We start from the raw sequence: 14,570 nt of genomic DNA, 5'->3' as shown, positions 1-14,570 counted from the left end.
TGGCAGCCAGAGGTCACAGGCCTGGAATGCGCAAGTGCGCAGCTGAGCACAGCATGCAGCTGCCCCGTGCGACACCCAGGAGGAGGCAGCCCTGAGAACCGTCTGCCACGCTGACTTTACGCGCGACCTGCGGGCATATTTGTGGGGTGGGGTGGAGATGGAGGGGCTATCGCTTTCCTAACAGTTCAATTTTTGTTTGTCTTCTCCACACCCCTCAGGACTGGCCATTCCTTAGAACTCCCATTAACAGTCACGAGGCAGCTTTAAAGAGCAGAGTCTGCAGATTGACTCACGGCCCAAAATGTATAGCATGCTATTCAGTTAAGTTTTACTAAGAGCAGAGCCATTGAAATTAATGACCCTAACTTAGTCGTGTTCGTTCATCTCAGTGGGCTTGCCCTAAGGCCTTACTATGCATTTAAGCAGCTTGATAGCACTTATCATAGAATTGCATAGCTGGAAGCGCCCTTGAGGGTCATCTAGGCCAACCTTCTGCAGTGCAGGAATCCAATTTGAAACCTCACTTAGCTTTGCAAATGTGCTAGCAGTTTTATTGCTGTGCCAACTCTGCACAGGCATGGCTTTTCCCAATAATCCTGGGAACTGTAGTTTCATAAAGGTGCAGAGAGTCATTGGAAGGCCCCCGTTCCCCTCCCAGAGCTACAATTCCCTAGGAAAAGAGATCGATTATTTAACCACTCAGAGAACTGGAGCTCTGTGAGGGCAATACAGTGGTACCTCTGGTTGCGAACAGGATCTATTCCGGAGGCCTGTTCGCAACAGGAAAAGAGCACAACCCGCAGCAGCACATCTGCGCACGTGCGGGTTGCGATTCGCCGCTTCTGTGCATGCGTGTGATGCCATTTTGCACTTCTGCGCATGTGCGAGTGGCAAAACCCGGAAGTAACCCTTTCTGGTAGTTCCGGGACGTAACCTGAAAGAACGTAACATGAAGCGGTCATAACATGAGGTATGACTGTAGTTTGTTAAGTTCCGAATTGTAGCTCCTGGCCCACTGGTCTGCCCACTACAACACAGCAGTGCTTGAGGGTGGAGAGACTGCTTCTTTCTTTCTTTGTATTCCAGTTAAAACAGTACAGACAGCTGATGTGTCATTTTCCACCTGCCCATGAAAGAACAACAACCCCATTCTTCCATTTCTTCCTTTGCAGAACGAGACTACAGCAGCTTGTGTGACAAGCAACCGATTGGCCGGCAGCTTTTCCGACAGTTCTGCGAGACGCGGCTGGAGCTCCTGCGTTGTATCCACTTCCTGGATGCTGTGGTAAGGCAAGTGCCATGCCTAGAGCGGGTCTGGCTCAGAGGCATGTTTGCTGCTCAGAGCTGTCCACCTTGGGCTCGCTTGTGCGATGCTTTCTGGGGAGCTTCTGTTTAAATACTGTATAAGGCTATTGAAATGGGAGCGTAGAACTAGGGTAGAGAACATCCTTTGCATGCAGAAGGTCCCAAGTTCAACATACTTTTATATCTTATACAATTTTTTAATTCCATGAATCACATCTGAAAATTTTCCAATCTTTTTCACTTACCCGTAATTTACATTTCTTACTTTCACTATTACATTTAAATATCATAACTAATATCTCTCTTCTTTCCAGTATTTCATATATTCCTCCTTACGAAACTTCTTGTAGTCCTACTAGCATTATTTGTTGATTACAGTTGCTCTTCAAATAGCTCGTATATTTCTTCCAATCTTCTGTAAATCTCTGGTCCCGTAGGTTTCGAATCCTTCCTGTCATTTTGTCCAGTTCTGCGTAGTCCGTTAATTTCATCTGCCATTCTTCTTTCATCAGTATTTCTTCTTGCTTCCATTTCTGGGCCAACAAAACTCTTGCCGTACAGCATCCTATTCTTACGGTAGCCGACCACCTGCCTCTGGGAAGCTTGCAAGCCAGACCTGAGTGCCACAGTGTTCTTCCCGCTTGTGATTCCTGGCATCTGCCTCTGACCGTGAAGGTGGAACACAGCCATTTTGATCGCAGCTCATGGTTTATCTGGAGCGAGACAAACCACAGTCCGGGGTGGCTCGGCCCCTGATGGCGTGGTGGCAACAGGACTGAGGGAGGAATACAGAGACCAAAATCTTTGCTCTAGAAACCCACACATGTCTTAGTTTGAGCTAAGCCATGGCTTGGTTTAGTATTACATGCAAACCCAGCCTCCGAGAAGAGAGAACTGATCTGAATCCTCACTTGGCCAAGGTGCTCAGTGGGTGTTCTTGGGGAGGCCACTATTTCTTTAAAAAATATTAATATTTTGTTGAAAATTATATCTTAGCTTGATCTCCCTTGCAGGGTTGTTGCGATGTTAAAATGGGTGCCACCTTGAACTACTTGGATGGAGAGCTGGATAAAAAGAGAATTAAGTAGCTAATATCCCATCCAAGAAGTTCATGCATTGAACATGCATTGCACATGGCTTTCCCCCTCTAACTTCACAACAAGCCCGTGTGGAGTCATGCATGGTGCTTCATGACGGTGTAGGGATTTGAACCAGAACTCAGCCATGCAATTTTTAATCAGTCTTGATCCCACACTCTTAACTCAGAGGTTGCTGTGTGCCCACTTGTGTGCATGGGTGGAGTCCAGAGAGAAAAGTTGATAACACCTGACTGAGGAAAGGGAGCAAAAAAAGTGTATAATTTCAGGAGAAAGGAACAGAGAGGATTTGCCTTTCTTAGGTAAGGCCTTGTACATAGAAGGGAGACATTCAGCCAAACATACAGAATAAGAACTCCCTCAGAACTACACAGGCAATTGGAGCAGGTGAAGATCTTGCTACTCAGCCTTGTTGCTAAGCAATACCTCCATCCCTCTAGGTTATCTGACTTACTGATAGGAGAATTAACCCTTAAGTTACTCACGAAATGATCTCTCCTGTTGCATCTCCAACATCTGCAGGGCTCCCTCTGCTCACTAGAGTTAGACTTGAAAAAAGCATTCTACACTAGCCAGTAAAATAGACGAGATGGCAGGGTATGTCTGTTGCGAACAACAGTTTCTCCAGTTTGCAAATGGGGGCCCAAAGGATAGCTGACTCCTGCTCTACCTATCCTAACAAAAGTGGAATATGTAGTTCACTGTACACCTCTGGACATAGGCATTATTCTATTTTAATCACACCCTTTCTCCAAGGGGCTTTTCTTCTTCTTCTTCTTCTTCTTCTTCTTCTTCTTCTTCTTCTTCTTCTTCTTCTTCCTCTTCCTCTTCCTCTTCCTCTTCCTCTTCCTCTTCCTCTTCCTCTTCCTCTTCCTCCTATTCTTCTTCAACATCATCATCCATTCATTTCATTTCTATACCACTTTATATTTTTTTCTTGGGGGGGGGGAATCTCAACGCGGTTTACAACATACATTAAAATATAAAATAAAACAATCCAGAGTGAATCATTACTGAAAAAGTCCAATATAAAATATACATTCAAAGCAGCATATTAACAGGAAACTAAAATATTACCTTAAAGATTTCAAAAGAAAACATTACAAAGGAGTTCTACTACAGAATGCCCATTTAAAGCAACAAAGTTAACAAACAAAAATCTTAAACATTTCAAAAGAAAACATCACTAAATGAAGTCAAATATAAAATGCACATTTAAAACAGCATAACTAACAAGAGAATAAAATATTTTCTTAATCCTGTGTGGTAGGTTGAGCCAGAATAATGATTTTTTTCAAGTCTGCTGGGTGAGTTTCATAGTGAACAGGGATTAGAAATTGAGGTTCCTGCATGCAAATAACGTTCTAGTCAGCATTGGCCCAAGATATTTTGCTGCCTGAGGGAAAACAGAAAACACAGACAGAATTAAGGTGGGTATTACCCAAGGCTGACCAGGTTAGGTTGGCATCTGGGGCAGAAAAATCCCCAAACTGTATTTTGTTTGGAATAAAAACACAGTATTAATAAACTGAATAACGTACAATTTGCTGCTCTTTCATGGCCTCCAAATCAAGCTGCCTGAAGCAGCTGCTTCACTCTGCCTAACAGTAGAGCCAGCCCTAAATCTAACCACTTTGCTAGACTTGCAGATTTCTGGACCCCTGCCTGGGATGTGTGTATCGTTCCTCCATTTCTAGAATCCATGGGCAGTTTTCAAAAAGAGCCTATAGAAAGCCACAACTCTTTCAGATCTCGATTATTTTCACAGATCCCTTTTCCCTTTTATTTTCACTAAATTCACTTCCCCGCCGCTGCTGCCTTCCTGATTTGCTCGTGAGGGGAAGGCGAAAAAATGAATTCCTGAAGAGCGACCTTTTCCACTGGGAGAGGAGAGTTTCTAGCCCATTCTAAAGTCAACGGTGCAAAAATTCCATTCAGATGACATATAATTTAAAAGTCAGCCCTTCATCCGAAATAATATCCTAGTGTTTTCATGAGCTTCGCCCCACCACCCCCTTCGTTCTTTTCAAGGCTTGCTGGTTCTGGAAGCATTTTTTTGCATCCAGCAGAACAAACTATTGCTCCAGGTCATGTCAACTCATTTTAAGCTTAAAGGAAATTTATTTTTCTTTCTTTCTTTCTTCTTGCTAGCTCACACAAAGTTTTGATCTGAAATCCATTTGCTCCTACTCTGAGCTTATACGATGCCAAGAGGCACTTTTCGATGCTGTTTAAGAGGGAACATAAGCCTCATAAAATGTTCTGTGTTTCCCATTACCAAACTGTGTTTATGCAATTGAACATCTCTCTCCCCAACTCCTCCTCTGTCCGCATTGAAGGCGGCTTGTCGAACCCACTTCAGCTTGTGTCCCTGTGTGTAACAGGGAGAAGTCGCAGGCCCTGCTAGCAAATTTTAAACCAGCGTACACAAAAGTTAGGCCCTTTTCTTATTTGCATAAGCTTGCTGCTTGTGAATGACAGGAATGCCGATCTGGTCAGATGGCTGCTAAATGGGAAACACATGCTCGGAAAGCGATCCTCCGCAAGGCTGTGACGGTTGCAGCTAGCAAAAGGCTTAGCGATGAAAACTCGCAGTGTGTTAAAAAACTTGGTTCGAAGCCCTGCTGAGCCAGGGACCTTTCTTTACAAGCGAAGTTATGAGAGTTTTTGTCGGATGCTTTGGCTTTGAAGGATTGGAAAGAACTATCTTACCTTCCTCAAAGTTTGGGGATCCTTTCCGCAACCTACATTCAAAGAATGTACAGTCTGTTCCCCCGTGTACACAGATGGTTGAGAGGTACACTCGTAGGTCATTGTGAACAAGTGTACAGTCTGTGTCTGCAAGAGTTGAGCTGTACAAATCAATAAGGGTACACACCTCCAAACAAACACTTGTAGGTGTGTAGAGACAGCTAGTCCTTGTGCTCCACGTAATACGTGAATAAGCCTTCTGAGCTCTCAAAAAAGGGCACAACTTAGGGTGCCCCCAAGCATTGCCAAAAAAGAATTCACTTAAATAATGCAGAGAGTCCAGTGAGAAAGGAAATCCTTGACACCATTTCACCGAGGAAACTGAACAAAAGCAGTGTAGAATCTGAAGAGCAATAAACAGAGAGGTTTGTCATTCTCACTTCAGACCTTGTACATGGCAGGGTGACAGTCAACCAAACACACATAGGAAAAACTTCTTGAGCTACCTAGCCAATCAGGATGTGCGCTGCCCCAGGAAACTTAGTGCTATTCTGCCTGGTTCCTAAGCAAACACCTCCACACATCCCCCCACCCCGAAGTTGACTTTGTTGCTAACAGAATTAACCCTTTAGCACATGGAATGATCTCTGCTGTTGCACTTCCAACAGCTGAGCCCAGCCTTCAAGAAGCGGAGCAGTTAAACAGGTACATTATGAAGAACAAATTCATCTCGCTGCAGCAAGGAGTATAAATAGAGAAGCACCGGGCATTGAGTAGGCACAACTGGATAATAGTAGCAACTGTACTCTCCCGTCTCTTTTTTCTAGCTGTGGGTGGCCCTGCTCCGCCGTAGCTACAGAGGGAGCTCCTTGCAGGCACCCCTGCAGCAGCCCAGGGTCAGCTCAGAGAGCTTTCTGCTGCACATTCCCTCCCATTTGCTACGCTGCGGCCTTTTCATTAAGGAGAACATAGATGTCACTTGAGCCTTGAGAAAGGCAACGTCTCCTCAGCCATCCCGGCTATCCCCCTGCCGCTTCCTACATTGGCGCGTCCTGCTTTTAAGAAAGAGGAAGGTTGTGTTGTTGTTTTTAAAAAAGAACAAACCAAACTCTATGCACCTGCTCCTCTCTTCTCCTCTGACTGGCTACTTCTTCAACTCTGGCTATTCACTCCAGTTCCATATGTGACTTGAATGCACTCTTGCCTTGTGGTCGGTTCTCTCCAGGACATGCCAGGCCAATTAACCCTTTGCCTGCTCCTCATCCCTGCCATTTCTGTGTGTGGCAGAGGGAGGGTGGGTGGGTGGGTGGGAGAGAGGGCGTTTTCTTGTTTCTCTCCCTCTCTCGTCTCCTAGCACCGAGCTGTGTTCCAAAACAATTGGGAGGGGAGCTGCAGGTCAGATTTTTATAGCAGCAGTGTGCTCCTCTCTGTAGTACGAGGCAAACAGCTTTCATCCTGTGGAAAAGGGCCAGGAAGGAGGGAGGTGGACCCCAGAGCAGGGAAAAGAACATGTTTTGTGTGTGTGTGTGTGTGTGTGTGTGTGTGTGTGTGTGTGTGCATAAAGGGGACCTCTTTCATGCAAGGTTTCCAGTTCCCACACTCAAAAACTGCGAGGCACCAAAAGTCTGTCACAGCATAAAGTAGCTATGAGCAGGTGAGTTGTTCAGTACCAGGCTGATCTACGGCATGCGTTCATAAGTGCCAGCCTTTGCCAACCTGGTGCACTCCAACTGCTTTGGATGGCAACTGTGCTGGCTTGGGAGTGAAGGGAAGCCTAGTCCAAAATATGCAAAGGACACCAGGTCTGCAAAGGCTGGAGTATGTGTAGAAAAGCACCTGAAATTATAAGAGGAAGATCAGAAGCGTTTGCTGGTCTCTTTGAGCAAATAGGGCAGTGCCCCAGCAGCCTCAAGTCTGTCTCAGCCAGCCCCCACCTGCCTGCTTCCTTACTTAACCAGCCCATGGGGGGCACTGCCCATTATGCTACCCCTCCTTCCTTTCAGTCTTGTCCTTGTAGATCTCAGCAGGGAGGATGGGGACAAAACTAGGAGTTGGTTCAGTTTGTCATTGGGGTCTGGCGCCACCTACTGTCTGCCTCCTTGCCTTCCATCCTACCAGTCCCAATGGGCACCAGCCACCACTGACAAACAAAAGCAAAATGGGAGCAGGAATGGTATGCCGGAGGAAGCGTCCTTTTAATCGGGTAGACTGTTAGTTCATCTTGGTCAGTATTGTCTTTTCTGACTGGTAGCATCTCGCCAGGGCATCAGGAAGAGGTCTCTCCCATCACTTCCTTAAAAAATACATGCCTCTGGAGATGTTGGTGCTTGGGACCTTCTGCATGCAAAGCATGTGCTCTGCTACTGAGCTACGGGTTCTCCTGGTGCCAGTGCCAAAATGCTGAAAGAGAGCCAGCAGCAGGCGAGGAGGGATTTAGGGCAGAGGAACGCAAATACATGGGGAAAGAGGAAGGAGAAAAGGAATGTGTGGGTGTTCTCCAGAATCAACGTTGCAGCTCGTGTGTGCATGTCTTTCTCAGGTCTGATCAACCTGTTGCCTTTTCTCCTCTCCCAGGTAGAATATGAGGTTTCCCCAGACGAGAAGCGGAAGGAAATGGGAGAAGAGATAATCCGCAACTTTTTCAACAGCAAGGTAAGTATATTATTTCTGTGGGACAAGGGTAAAAGCGTCTGTGTCGAGAACTGCTGGCGGCTCCCCCGTGTGGTGATTCATTTCACTGCGGCTTCCCAGGAAACAGGCTGGCTCCTGAGCTGACTCCACCGAGGCCGGCCATTGACTCCTCGTGCGCAGGGAAAAGTATAAAAGGGCATCCTAGGTAAATGCTGCTTTGCTTAGCTAACAAGGCCAACCTGAGCTCTAGTGTACCTAGCCTTACTCTTTGTTCTTGACACCAGTTTGCCCTCCCATCTCGGATCAGGATTTGCTTTTTGGACCTGACTCACGGCAGCCCATTTTCCATGCCCCAGTCCTGATATAATCAAGCTGATGTTGGAATTGGGCCTGCCCTTTGGAACTCCCTCCCACTGCATACCTGGCAGGTGCCTCCTCTGTTGTCTTTCTGGCTCCTTCGAAATACATTCCTCTCTCAAACTCTTTATTCCAGTTGATATCTGTTTTGAATTTGTATGGAGTTTATGTGTGTGCTGCTGCTGTTTTGAAATGTTTTTATATTTTTAATTGTTTTACAAAATTATTTTTATGTATGTAACACACACTCACACAAGTGTGTGTGTGTGTGTGTGTGTTGCTGTATTGTAAATTGCTTTGGGATGCCTCATGGGAAGTGATTCATAAATGAAATAGATCACCATCAGCGTTGGATCTGTACTGAGGATTACCAGCCTTTTTTGGCCAGTGGGCATGAAGCTTAGCACGCCTTTCTGTGTTAATTGTTTATAGGGGGGAAAATCCATTTGCATTCTACTTAATATGGAAAATTACCTGGAAAACAGATTCTCTGCCATTGAGTGGTAGTTCAACAGCACCTGGAGAACATCAGCTGGGGAGGAGTGGAAGCTGGGCCAAATGGGGGTGGGGATCAGACAATGTTCCAGATCTGAGCCTGTGGTGGAGGCAGAAATGAAGTCCAGCACTCAAGACACTTCAAGCGTATGTCACTCATGGCTGGTGTTGTTGTTTATTTAGTCCCCAGGCTACATAGCAGAGATCAGCCAGTCTCTTGTGAACCATTGCACGGAGAATCTGCAGAGAAGCGCCTGCAAAGACCTCTTCAGCAGCTGTGTGCAGTGAGTGCCAGGCCCTGGGGAGATGGGTGGGTAGTGGCGGGTGGATTTTGTTCCTTGACACTACAGTACTACGGCCACATTCATATCAAACCACGGTTTATTGTGATGCCCAGATGCACTCACTGCGGCTTGCTGCTTAATAAGTGCAGCCTCGCCTTTCTAAGCAGGCCGAGACAGGCAGGGACCGAATTAAATTTCTTTGTTGATGAAGTCCAAGGTGGGCAGGAGCTCTGTTGATCTTGATGGCAAGCACCAAGCACATGTACATGTGGGTACAATCTGTACCACCAGCTCTGGGAGTTGTGACTCCGTTTCATCAGCCCGTCTCCAAGCCTTGAAGAGTCGGCCCAATCTTAATTTGTGTCTTTTCCCACAGGCACCTACATGAGTACCTCAGTGGAGCTCCTTTCACGAACTACCAGGACAGCATGTATTTTGACAGATTCCTCCAGTGGAAGTACCTGGAGAGGTAAGGTGGTGTTCTTCATCACCCCAAACCCCTCTTGTTCCTTTGCCAAACTGATGCTCACCTGAATGGAGTTTTTGTCTACTTTGTTGTTTCAGGCAATCAGTGACCAAAGACACCTTCAGACAATACCGGATCCTTGGCAAGGGAGGCTTCGGAGAGGTAGGGAGATGATTGGCAGCCACAGGGGCTGCTTCTGGTGTGGGGCATTGCAGAAAGCTTTAGGCTCCCGAAGGCACAGGATACATGATTATCATGCTTAAAACACTGGTGTTGTTATTACTTACTTTTAGTTATGTATTTATTGATATCCTGCCTTTCCCCCTAAAAACACAGGAAAACCAATTATTAAAACACAATAGAACATTGACAAAATTAAAACTATATGCATATGTAAAATCTATTAAAACCATGCCAATAATTACCATAAAAAACAGCACAGCGCCAGCCCTTTCATTAAAAGCAGTCAGTCTGCCCCAAAGCCCGTTGGAAGAAGAAAGCCTTCACCTGCCGGCAGAAGGACAAGGAGGGATCCAACTGAGCTTCTCTAGGGAGGGATTTCCAAAGTCTGGGAGTGGCTGCTGAGAAGACCCCTGTCAAAAGGCGAATTGCACGGTGGTTAGTAGCAGTGACTATAGCAAGGAGCCTTAGCTCAGTGGCACGTTCTGCATGCAGAAGGTTCCAGGTTCAATCCCTGGTGTCTTTCATTTAAAGGAACAGGTAGCAGGTGACAGGAAAGACCTCTGCCAAAGACAAGGGTGGAGAACCTCAGGCCTAGGACCAAGGCCCCCCCATGCCTCTCTCTGTGGACCCCAGAACTCTCCCTGGACCACACACCTTACTGATTCAGCACCCTCCTTGAGCGTTTTTTGCCTGGCTGGAGTGTGTCCCTAAACTCAGATGGAGGACAGAGAGTGATGCATGAGCACGTGTAGAAACTTGACTGCTGTTCAAAGGTAAAATTTAGGGTTGCCATATTTCAAACATTTGGACAGCCAGAAAAATTGTTGAGGAGCTTTTTTTGGCCAAGTTTTTGAGCTTTTTTTAACGAGAAATGGCAAAAATGGCACTGCCAACATGGGCTGCCATATGTCTGGATTTTCACATCTGCGGTCTGTATGGTAAACCTATAAAACTGTCACCCATTGCTCCTCCCACTTTTGCCTCTGGCCCCTCCCACCTCTGGTGTGTTGTCCCTGGAAGTTTGCCCGAAAGGGAATGCAGACATCAGACTGAAAAGGTTTTCTTACACCTGCTTTAGGGAGATGCAAATCAGCCTTAAAGAGAATAAGCAGCACCTCCTCAGGTAGATGAACCATGCACCATTTACCTCCATCTTGTCTGGATCAAGATTCAGATTGCTGGCCTCTTATCCAACACGTGACAGATCCCAGCCATTGATTCAGCACTTCTGCCACTTTACCTGGCTCAGATGTAAAGGGGAGAGAGAGCGAGAGCTGGGCGCCACCAGCATATTGATGGCTCCTCATCCCAAGTCCCCAGATAATCTCGCTCAGGGCTTTCATGTTAGAAAAGCACAGGAGAAGACTGAATCCTGTGGATCCTCACAGTATACGTGCCACAGGACTCAGCAACGGTCTCCTAGCTCCACCTTCTGGAGCCAGCTGTCTTGGCAGAAGTGAAGCACAGTGCTCTCATTCCCCAACTTGTCTGTCCAGAAGGATACCATGGTCAATAATATCAAAGGCCCCCCAAGAGGGGAATTACCAGGTTCCCAGGCCCCTTGTCCTTCTCCTGGCACAGAACATCCATCAGACCAAGGCAGTTTCAATATCTAGCTGAGGCCTGAAATGCATTTAGATCAGCTGTTTCCAAACTCCACCCCCCCCATATGGGCCACTTGAAATCGGCTGAGGGTTTGGTGGACCACTTAAGGATTTTTCTGCCTGATTGGACAGTTAGAGTGTTCAGTGCTAGCTAGATGCTGCATGGTATTTAAATGTGTTTTCGTTGCTTCTTTTATCTCTTACATATTGTATTTTTTAATACTACAATTCAAATTACATAGCATTCAAATGCAGTACAATATAGGAAATGAAAGAAGCAATCAAAATACAATTAAAAATCAATATGAATAACTCCTTTTAACAGCAAGGTCGGGTGGGGAGTGCCGACAGGATTTAGCCGTTGTGGTGGCAAGAATGGCGAATTGTGCTTGTGGGGAATGACTGGCCGAGAGCCCGAAACAGGAGCACTCCTTTTAAGAGGAAGGATACACCGCAACGTTTTGTTGCAGGTCCTACTAATAAATGACATTGTGCCCCAAATCACTCCGAGTGAAACAAAAGGACCACATCACACGCTGTATCCCAGCACGTAGAACTGCTGACCAACAGCTCTTCAATTTTAAAAGCAGCTTTAGGGGGGCTCCCTTCAATTCTTCCCCTGCCTGCCATTTCCTTGTTCCAAATCGCTCTCCCTTGCAGATTTAAAATGCAGATTTGCAGAAACATTGGAGGGGTGATTCGGAGGAGGGAAAGAAAGACCTGCCCCTTTCCACCTCTCCCTTTTGCTTCTGAAGTGGTTTTCATCAAGCTACAGTTACACGGCAGTTGCATGTATAATGTGCAGTTTTGCCTGATAGTACCCTGGTGGGGTGAGTGGGCAGGGGAACCATGAGTTTCTTGCTGCATCTGGCTGTGAAATTTGTGGGGGGGGGCAGGGAGAGACTTCTGAGAGCCTCCCCTGCACTTTGCACCCACATTTGAAGGGGATTGTTCGCTGAGTCCCAATGCAGGACTTGGTGGTTTGCACATGTGCCTTGAAAGGATCTGCAAGGAGGGAAGGAGTCTTATCCTTACTGAGTCTCCCTGGACCACCTGACATCTGGAATAACTTGTACTCTTGGAGGTTCAAGAGTAAACAGAGTTCCCCCTGGCTGCCTGTTTTTCTTCAATGAGTGCTAGTGCTCCCAGTACGTTTCCGAGCACAATTCAAAGTGTTGGTGCTGACCTTTAAAGCCCTAAATGGCCTCGGCCCAGTAGACCTGAAGGAGCATCTCCACCCTCATCGTTCTGCCCAGACGCTGAGGTCCAGCGCCGAGGGCCTTCTGGCAGTTCCCTCACTGTGAGAAGCAAAGCTACAGGGAACCAGGCAGAGGGCCTTCTCGGTGGTGGCACCCGCCCTGTGGAACGCCCTCCCATCAGATGTCAAAGAGATAAACAACTACCTGACATTTAGAAGACATCTTAAGGCAGCCCTGTTCAGGGAAGTTTTTAATGTGTAACATTTTAATGTATTTTTAATCTTTGTTGGAAGCCGCCCAGAGTGGCTGGGGAAACTCAGCCAGATGGGAGGGGTACAAAGAATAAATTATTATTATTATTACTATCATAGTGCCTTGTCTGAACACGTATGGATCTCTACCCAAATCTGTCTGCCCCGCCATGCCCACTTTTCACCTTGTCCTCAGGTGTGCGCGTGTCAGGTGCGGGCGACAGGGAAGATGTATGCCTGCAAGAAACTGGAGAAGAAGCGTATCAAGAAGCGGAAAGGGGAGGCCATGGCTCTGAACGAGAAGCAGATCCTGGAGAAGGTCAACAGCCGGTTTGTGGTGAGTTTGTGCCTGGCATGCTGCTGATATCCCACATGCGCCCAAGACTGACTGCTTGCAGGCTGCCTTCCTCCGACTCCTGTCCTGCAGTTTTCATGAGCTTCCCTGGTGTCCTTTGCTAATGCCCACTGGGGATGCCTCATATAAGAGGAATCTCCCAAGTTCCAAGGCAGCACATCTGCAAAAGGTGGTAGGGCTCATGCTTTGCATACAAAAGATATGAGGTTCAATCCACGGTAACTCGAGTTGGGTAAAAGACTCCAGTTTGAAACCCTGGAGAGCCACTTCCTTGTCAACGCAGACCATGTAGGGGTTGCAAGCTGCTTGCAGTACTTGACCAACTTCCATGCAGCTTGGTGGCATAATCCTCTGCTGAATGCTGCTGGAAAACAGCTGATCCACACTCCTCAGCTGATTCCAGGGTAGTGTATGTAGTGTTAGGGGAGGGGTATTACCTCTGGTGGGGGGCACATTGTGCACCTTCTGGGGTAATTTGTTCACCTTTGGTCCCCATCCTGCACTCAGCTATGACCTGTGGCTCCTAGAAGCTGTCAGCATGCAACAGCGGCCACTGGCCCCACCAGAGAACAGCTTCAACTGGCTGGGTACATCAGGTGAGGGTAGCCAATGGGTCACAAACCTTTGGTGAGTTAGGGACCTTCTCCTGCATGCGAAGATAGGCTCCCATGGACCGAGTGGACAAGGCCAAGAGTGGTTCCAGTGGTCAAGAAGGCATGCTGTAGAGGGGACAGATGGGGCTTGTCAGCCTGCGAAAGGAGTCCGTCTAGGAGAAGGAAAACTCTGAACCTGGACTCTAATATTCAGGAGAAAAAAGGCTAAGGAGTAAACCCTACACAAATTTAGAGTCCCAAAGTTGGTTGGATTGTGCCTTGTACACCTTCTTCTGGTGCCAAATGTATTGCTCTGCTTTCCTTTGGACCACATCAGCAAGACTGAGAGGGGGGTCTTGTCCTCGGGGCAGCCCAGGACCTCCATACACACTGCCCAGGCTTGCGCCCAAAGTTGGTCACTTCGATGCTGTTCATAGAAACATAGAATCATAGAGTTGGAAGAGACCACAAGGGCCATCGAGTCCAACCCCCTGCCAAGCAGGAAACACCATCAGAGCACTCCTGACATATGGTTGTCAAGCCTCTGCTTAAAGACCTCCAAAGAAGGAGACTCCACCACACTCCTTGGCAGCAAATTCCACTGTCCAACAGCTCTTACTGTCAAGACGTTCTTCCTAATGTTTAGGTGGAATCTTCTTTCTTGTAGTTTGGATCCATTGCTCCATGTCCGCTTCTCTGGAGCAGCAGAAAGCAACCTTTCTCCCTCCTCTATGTGACATCCTTTTATGTATTTGAACATGGCTATCATATCACCCCTTAACCTCCTCTTCTCCAGGCTAAACATGCCCAGCTCCCTTAGCCGTTCCTCATAAGGCATCGTTTCCAGGCCTTTGACCATTTTGGTTGCCCTCCTCTGGACACGTTCCAGTTTGTCAGTGTCCTTCTTGAACTGTGGTGCCCAGAACTGGACACAGTACTCCAGGTGAGGTCTGACCAGAGCAGAATACAGTTGCACTATTACTTCCCTTGATCTAGATGCTATACTCCTATTGATGCAGCCCAGGATTGCATTGGCTTTTTTAGCTGCCACGTCACACT

General features: G+C 47.0%; 1 protein-coding gene across 3 annotated transcripts in view; it reads left to right on the top strand.

Annotated features, from left to right (window-relative positions):
• Positions 1–14,570, top strand: part of LOC128402504 (G protein-coupled receptor kinase 5-like) — a 74,605-nt gene that overhangs the window by 46,630 nt on the left and 13,405 nt on the right. For 2 of the 3 annotated variants that reach the window (XR_008327723.1, XM_053366682.1), the window contains exons 3-8: positions 1,173–1,285; positions 7,668–7,745; positions 8,760–8,860; positions 9,237–9,329; positions 9,425–9,488; positions 12,760–12,900. Coding sequence is in view for 2 of the 3 variants with exons in the window: in XM_053366682.1 (XP_053222657.1) it covers positions 1,173–1,285; positions 7,668–7,745; positions 8,760–8,860; positions 9,237–9,329; positions 9,425–9,488; positions 12,760–12,900 (590 nt within the window). In the remaining variant the exon portion in view is untranslated. Of the gene's footprint in view, positions 1–1,172; positions 1,291–7,667; positions 7,746–8,759; positions 8,861–9,236; positions 9,330–9,424; positions 9,489–12,759; positions 12,901–14,570 lie in introns of those variants that run through there. The other variant, XM_053366683.1, reaches the window with a different exon arrangement.

This window comes from Podarcis raffonei, chromosome 15, assembly GCF_027172205.1.
Source record: "Podarcis raffonei isolate rPodRaf1 chromosome 15, rPodRaf1.pri, whole genome shotgun sequence".
NCBI classification, from domain to species: domain Eukaryota; kingdom Metazoa; phylum Chordata; class Lepidosauria; order Squamata; family Lacertidae; genus Podarcis; species Podarcis raffonei.
This window is presented reverse-complemented; position numbering and strand designations above follow the sequence as displayed.